Raw genomic sequence first — 8,344 nt, forward strand, 5'->3', positions numbered from 1 at the left:
TACAGATAAATTTTTAACAAAACTTTATCAATTTGATTTACCACAATGAATTTATATGTTAAGAAAGTCAATCTAAATTACTTCTTTAAACAATATATTAAAGTCTAGATAAATAAATCAATATAAAATCATTAGGTAATAAATAAGAAATCAAAAAATAATATTTTCCTTTAAATAGTTGAAAAAATGGGATTATGTTCCACTTGTCCTAGCCTTTAAATTACAGTCAATCCATATTTTTTGTCCGTATTGTACGGACAACGTAGTCCTTGTCGTGCATGCACGTAACGTTCGTAATATACCAAAAACATTCACTAAAATCTCAACTTCTAATTCTAAAAGGTCTCTAAAACAAACATAAATTTGAAAGATTCTTTTTAGATCCCTAATTATCTCTCTCAATTTTCTATTTAGTCTTCTTTAAAAAAAAAATCCCACAAACTCATTTTTCCTCATTCTCATCGTACCCTTTTCTTCTCTTTATTGGAAATTTCTTTTTTCATTCATTCAATTCTTTGGTTTATTCAAATTCAATCTTGATATGGGATTGAAATCTCTGTTCAAAATCAAGAAAAAGCGCGTAGCGAAAGCGAATTACAACGATCCAACGCCAGTGATTTCGAGGTCATCGTCGATTAATTCACGTGCTAGAATCGAAGAGGAATTAGAACAGGTGTTCAAGAAATTCGACGTGAATGGCGACGGGAAAATCTGCTCGTCGGAGCTAGGGTCGATAATGGCCAGCCTCGGCAACGCCGCGACGGAGGAGGAGCTGCTCAACATGATCCGTGAAGTTGACGCCGACGGCGATGGATTCATTGATTTGCAGGAATTCATTGAGCTTAATACAAAGGATATCGATTCCGATGAGGTCAGCCGAATATTATTACTGTTACATTTTTTCCATACTAGTAATTTGTTTGGCATTTTTTATCCGTTACAAAAAAGACACATATTTATAAAATTGAACTGTTTGATCTTTACATTTTTTTAATTTGTGGTTTTTAAGATCTCCACATGATAAATAATGATGTGTTTAAATTTACATTTTTAACTTGTTTAGAAATCGAGACACATTCTGAAAACTTTTAACTTTAAATGTTTATTTTATCATTAGCAACATCTTCTTTTTGCCACATAAACGTCATGACAAGTTTAAGATTAAAAAAATACTAAGAATCTTTTAGTATAATGCATTTTTTTTTTTTTTTATATCGTAAATTTCGTGCATACACCACAATATAAAATGAAATGAATTAGAGAATCATATAATTGATTAGTCGCATAGCCAGGCTCTATCCCACTCCTTCTAAGTAAGGGCGACGTAAAAGGCTTATCATGTATAATTTTCAAAGTTAATTTCTTGTGTATCTACTCTTAAAGCGAGAACTCAAGGTCAGTGAATTCAAGGGTGTCACTTGATACCTTTCGTAGCTAGGTAAATTCTTTTAATGTATATATAATATTTATAGATTTCTCTTAATTTTTGTTGTGGGTTTATTTTATTATATTTTGACCTCATTTAGTGAAAATTCTGATTTTACCGTCATTAAGACGGTGAAAAAATGAGAATCAACATAACTCTCTGTCCCAACTAATAAGAGGGAAGATTCCAATTTTGAATCTTGTGAAAAGAGATTTGAGGTAGAGAACTGTTGTCGTTTATTGGGGAGTAGTAGTTTGGTTTAAGAATGTTTTTTGGTGTTTATGTTATATTTAACATATCTGTCAAAATGTCCTTAAATTTTAAGTGCCGAGCATCAACATAACTTCCCTAAGAGACAAATAAGAATCCTCTAATTGCAAATATACAACAACAACACTCACTATAATTCCATAAATGAGGTCTAAAGAGGATAATGTGTACGCAGACCTTACCGCTAGCTTATGAGGATAGAAAGGTTGTTTTCGATAATTGCAAATATATACGAAATAGAAAATTAGTCTAAATAAAAAAATATATTGTAATATCTCTCATTGTTCTTTGTTTTTAAGGTACTGGAAAACCTTAAGGACGCATTCTCGGTGTTTGACATGGACAAGAACGGCTCCATCTCCGCCGAGGAGCTGCAAACCGTTCTCCGTAGCCTCGGAGAGGATTGCTCTTTGGCGGAATGCCGGAAAATGATTAGCGGCGTGGATTGCGACGGCGATGGGATGATCAACTTCGAGGAGTTTAAGGTTATGATGGTAAAAGGTTCTCGCTTTGACGTAACGGATGCCAGGATTATGTAAATTTAGGTTCTTTTCTATGTGTTCTTAATTTCATACTACTATTGTTAATTCAAGAAATAGGGTTTCAAACTCTGATTAGAACAAAAGGAAAAAGGAGGATTTTAGGTGTTCTTTTACCCTTTATTTTTAATATCTTTTCGTTATTTTTTTTTTTTTTTTTATAATTTCAAGTAATGAATGATGATCAAATGGGATCAGAGGATCTTAGCATATTAATGAAATTCCATTTTATGAATATTATGGTGTTTGATGAAAATTGGAAAGGTAATTATTTGTATTTGTTAGAGAATTCTTAGCATATTGGCATATATGTGAAGAGAATTCTTAGCATATTTGAATTGGATTTAGAGAATTCTTAGCATATTGGCATTTCTAATATATGTGAAGAGATTTCTTAGCATATTTGAATTGGATTTAGAGAATTCTTAGCATATTGGCATTTCTAATTATTTGAATTATTAGCATATCAATGTAATTCCTATGTACACTTTTTATAACTTTCGGTATGTATTTCATTATAAAGAACCAACCATACTTCTTCTTTATTAAAATTTTGGTTATACCGGTTGTTGTCCTTTTCTCTGTGGAGTAAGAAGAAGAATTTGTTGATGTGCTACAATTTTTACCCTTAAGGACATCTCCAACCTTTACCCCCATTTTGAGGACAACTTACTCCAACCATTCCCCCATTTTTTTCCCCAAAAGAAAATATTCTTTTTATATTCTTCTCTCTCTCTTCTATATTATATTATTATCTTTCATTTCAATTTTTATTTTTTAAATTCCATTAAACAAATTCCATCTTTTATTTTCATTAATTTGTAATTTCCATTAAAATAATTCCATAAAATTTTAAATAATATAATTTGTAAGCAATTATTATAGATTAACTAATAATTTAAATAAAAGTAAAATCATTGTGATACAAGATTAATTAAATACATATTACGTAATACTACATAAATATTCAACTTCAACCTCTATTATTCTCCTAACTTATAATCATTTTCATTAAATTTAAATGAGGATGTTGGAGGTGATTCCACATCATCACAACGGCCTAGTGGGGTGAAGAAAGCAAAAATAAAGAGAAAAATTGACGAAGATTATATGAAGACAATCCAATCAGAAAATAATTGGATGGTTGAGGCGATAAATAATGCAACCGAGGCAAAAAAAGATGTTTTGGCTGTTCAAAAAGAAAAACTAAGAGTAAAAGAAATGAAAGAAGAAAATAAAGTTTTAATGATGGATGTGGATTCTATTGTCGATCCGACTCGTTGTGAATTTATGCGACAAGAACAATAACGAATAATGTATAAAAGAAGTCAACAATATCCACACTCACAACCACAACAATCCTCGGCCCCATTCACTCAATACTATAATGATTTTGGTGTATCTGGAAACGACATACCTTCCTACTAAGTTATTATGTTATTTACCGTAGTTTCAATTTTTATGTATTCTAATTTAATGTATTTTTAATTTTCATGTATTTTTAATTTTAATGTATTTTCAATTTTTACTTTTTAATTTTAGCAACATCTAATATTTTATATTCGCACCTTTCAATTTTAGCAACATCTAATATTTTATATTTGCACCATTCATTTTTTGAGATGATTATATATTTTTTGTACAATTATAACTTATAATAAAATTAACTTACAATTTTACATAAAAATAATAAATGCACAAAAATTAATTTATCAAAATTACACGCCAAAGTTAAGATGTAAAATTAATATTATAAAGATATTACATAAACATAATTAGATATATAAAAAGAGATAAATTAAAAGAGTTAAATAATAAAATAATAATAAAATATGCATGAATAGTAATGGGGGAGATGAATAGTGTACCCTCATATTTGGAGGAATACTATTCATCCCCCATTTTTGGGGCAAAAATGGAGGGGGCTTGGGGCTTCATTATGACAAAAATTTTCCCCATTATGGGGAAATGGGGGAGGGTTGGAGATGGCTTAAGAAACAACTATGCGTATTTAGTTTCCTTTCCCTTTTTTTTGAGGTATGCTACGCTTTTTAGTTATTTGGAGAATTCAAGTGCTCACTTTCGGATTCAAATAGGGGTAAGTATCGGGCGATTCTGTTCGGTTGCGAATATTATTAGTTCGACATATCGATTATCGATTTATAGATATGCTAAACTGATAAACAAACTAATAAGATATTGGTTATTAGAAGCATGGATTTTCTTTTTCTAAATTTTATTAAATATAGGTGGGGGTGGGGGTGGGGGATAGGGAATGGGATTACAAGACTCACCACCAAAATAAAAATTCATCTAACCAACTAATTGCATTACTACGATTTTCTCGGAAGCACGAAATAGATACAGTAAAATAGTTGTCAAGTTGAAGCCCTACTTGGAATAGCAACCGATTTAGTTCATTTTCACACCATTTGTGGCTCCGTGACTGGCCTAATCAACGAGTTATTAGAATAAAATAAATAATTACTACGTTTCAATATCAAGTAAGTTATACTATGAGCTCTCCAATACCAAATACAAAAATAAGTTTTGTAATTGATGTTACGAACAATATTAGTGGGAGGGTAATTTAGCCACATCACAAGTCGCAGGTATCAATTTATAAAGGGGGTCTTTAACAAATACTCAGGCGGGACAAAACATTTATCAGCCTACATAGTTTGCCCCCTACCCATTTTTTTTAATATCCAGTCAAAAGCCAACCAAATGAACTCAAATTAAGTTACTAAACCAAGCCAAGCCTAGCCAAGCCAAATAAAGTCAAGCCAAGCAAAGCAAACCAAGACAAGCCAAGCGAAGTTGTAGTGAACCCATATTATATTGAAATGGATAATGGGAACCACGCATACGCAAATATAAGAGTTCATATTCAAATAATTATAAATGCTTAAAACAAGTAAACAAATCTTCCATAAGAATAAGAAATAAAAAAAGGGAGAAGGGAGGGAGGTTCCAGATCTATCATATAAGAAACTAAGTAAAATAAAATAAACCAAGTTCATAACTTAAGCCTAATAGAATGTTTCCTATTGTATATATATAGGTATATGCTCCATCTAACCCGGGTCCCAAATGTAATTTTTTATGTTCCTAAATGTGCCCTCAGCCTTAGTATTTTGGTCATTTTGATTCATAACAATTCCTCCGCCCTCAAAAAGAACCTTGTCCTCAAGGTTCGAGTGGAACCTTGTCCTCAAGGTTCGAGTGGATCAATGTGAGTATCTCAGTAGTGTCAAGCTGCGAAACAGTACAACTGAATTTGTCAAGACTCAAACATTTGTCGAGAGTTGTTGCAACAAGAGAAATGTCAGCATTGCCTTCCTGGTCAATCCAACGGAGGAAATATAGAAATATCTGCATGACAATGATAACATTCAACAAGGAATCCAAAGCGACATTAGCATTGTGAACTCTCTTTTCACTTGATTTGTGCGTAACATCAAATGTGCCAATGATAAGTTGATTTGCCTCCTCAATGCTGCTAAAGTCTTCCAAAATCTTTACTGGTGCATCCGATGGAAATTTATTCAAGAAACGACACTTGAATAAACAAAGTACATGATGAAATTTCTTGAGCGCATCAAACAAAAAGTTAAACTTGAGGGCCTCTTTTAGTTTGTTGTCATCCTGGTGCAGAGAGATATCATAGGCTAATTGTAACAATCTTCTAGCTACAAAAGCATCTCCAACACTTAAGGTGTCCACAGAATCCAGCTATAAAACCTTAACTCGTCCACATAATTCCTTGGTATAATGGAAACAAACTTCACGGCCTTTTATGACAAGAAGTAACCTTAGATTTGGACGGCACAACTTAGGAACAACAACGTTATAATGTGAATCTTCTCCTTGTGCCAAAAAGTAATTCTCCTCTTCACTTATCTTAATTATATCATCATTTTCACATATGCCAAAGATAACTTTTCTAGCACCTGATGCCAATAACTTCAAATTTGGAAACACTGGACAAGACCACATTAGCATTCTTAGCAGCTTTTGTGGCATGAAGCTGGACTAATTTGTAAGGTTGAGCAACTGTCTTTGCAAATATTATTTTTCCAACTTCAGACTCTCTATAGAGAACGATCAATGTAAGAGGCTGGATACCAATGTCTTCAGACAGCTTGGGGTGAGTCAAAGGACATTCAACGGCTTCTTTAATCTCCTGATTCTATGCGTCTAATCCACCAAAATCAGCATATAACTCTGAAGGAGGTTTTTCAACCTTCATGACAGACACCACGACATCGACTTCATCTTGTCGAAGCCCAACAACAGATAGAACCTTTGTATGTATCCAAGTAGAACGAGGTTCCAAATGGTCTTTTTCCACAAAGGACAATATCTCAATGTGACACTCTGGCCCAACAGAATGAGAAATCTGAGATTTGGCCAGCAATTGCCAATCTTGAAGAGATCAAATTTAATAGCCAGAACTTGAGTGGAATTTTTTTTAAGCACGGCGAGCGAGTTCCTGCCAATTATGTCATTGAATTAACCTCTCTCGTCATCCAGCCAACTACTTTTGACATACATATGTATATCAATCATAATGCTAACAAACAAAGCTAGAGATAACTTACTATACTCGAATCTTTGTCCAGTGTCTGTGAATTCAATGTCATTCGTGTCTCTGTTATCTGTAATACGGGTACTAGGTTCCCTGTGTAAATCAATTTGAAAAGGACTTTCATCTTTGTAGCATATTCGTGCATGCATTTCGGACACCTCAGACTATACACCATTAGCACCAACCAAAGAGCCCTTGTATATTGCTGTCCATTCTAAAGAATCACATTAACCTTGTCCACACAGTCTTCTTCGCTAATCTCCACAGAAGGCTCTCCCCTCTTTTGTTGCTTGCCATTGCCGACTTGAATTTGATATGTTGATAAAGCTAGTACGAGGTCATTTACACTACAGCCAATCAAGCTACCAGTATTTCTAACAGCTTCACTTTATTTTACACTCCAGTCCAGGAACTTTTTTAAATACTCCAAGAACTCATGATTTTTAATAGAAACCGGAGCATCTGAAACTTTTTCAAGTGCTGGTGTGATAGCTTCCAATTGGTCTTTCAATGAGCCTGAAGTCTTCTCATAAATTCCAGAATAAGGTTTCGCTCCAAGGGCTAATAGTAGCCTGGTAGATAGAATGTCGAGGGCTATTACACGTACACGAATCTTAGCATCATGTGTAAGATAATCAAACATTGACATGATGTCAATCTTGAGGTAAGTAGGTGCAACAATAGCAACAAACTTCCCCAAGTGTGTCGCAACCAACCTTCGCACCATGGGCATGTCCTCTTGACATATTTGACTGTAAGTAGATCAGAGGTCTATCGTTAACATATCTAGGGCATTGGAGTAAGCAATATGAAAGAGTCCACAAGCAGGAACTGTGACTGTGAACCACTCACCAGCTGCCAACCTCTTTACAAGGTAGAACCAACCAATCAATTTACTTTCACTCGCCGGGCATCCAATTAATGGGAGATCCGATTAAAAACTATTATCGAACATTTTGGCGACGTTGTGTGAGTGTCCATCATCTGAACCGAGATCAAATGGAAAATTAAGTAGCATACGCATAGTCACAATTCCAACTAGTGTTCTAGTCAATATATGTTACCAGTTTCAGGGAAACAAGTAAACAATAATGTCTTTGCAAACGGACCATTAAGACTAGTGCAACGTTTAGGGTCATGTAGATAGTGAACAATTTCCTTTAGTTCATCTTGTACCTCCGCAACACCCTGAATGTCGCTGTAATAGACAGTGAGTTTCTTAAGCTGGAATGAAAAATAACCATTGTATCGGTCAGAGTAATCAATTCAAAGCGCAGCACAAACAAATTCGCAGGACTTGGAGTAGCAGTGTCTATTGGACATTGTGTTGAACACCTGATGTCCAAGAATTGCAGAATATCCCGGTAATGAATCTGCTATGGGATTTTGTAACATCTCAGAAGGTGCCTCAGAATTGTCTAACAAGAGTGAGTTTCCGACAATCAAATCGGAGCGATTGTCGCTGGTACAGTCTAAGAACGATAGAGGTGAAGATTGAAGCAGCGTTACATAAATACA

At 34.0% G+C, this 8,344-nt stretch overlaps 1 protein-coding gene across 1 annotated transcript; it reads left to right on the forward strand.

Moving 5' to 3' along the window:
• Window positions 1–377: 377 nt before the first annotated feature.
• Window positions 378–2,470, forward strand: LOC107774255 (putative calcium-binding protein CML25). Its single transcript, XM_016593751.2, has 2 exons — window positions 378–871; window positions 1,996–2,470. Exons 1-2 carry the CDS (start codon window positions 542–544, stop codon window positions 2,233–2,235), a joined length of 570 nt encoding a protein of 189 aa, XP_016449237.1. The 5' UTR covers window positions 378–541; the 3' UTR covers window positions 2,236–2,470.
• The last annotated feature ends 5,874 nt before the right edge of the window (window positions 2,471–8,344 follow it).

This window comes from Nicotiana tabacum, chromosome 12 (genome assembly GCF_000715075.1).
Source record: "Nicotiana tabacum cultivar K326 chromosome 12, ASM71507v2, whole genome shotgun sequence".
Classification (NCBI taxonomy): domain Eukaryota; kingdom Viridiplantae; phylum Streptophyta; class Magnoliopsida; order Solanales; family Solanaceae; genus Nicotiana; species Nicotiana tabacum.

Coding starts and splice junctions, on each gene's coding strand:
- LOC107774255 (XM_016593751.2), top strand. CDS start 542: ATGGGATTGAAATCTCTGTTCAAAATCAAGAAAAAGCGCGTAGCGAAA. Junction 872..1,995: donor AGGATATCGATTCCGATGAG/GTCAGCCGAATA, acceptor TTTGTTTTTAAG/GTACTGGAAAACCTTAAGGA.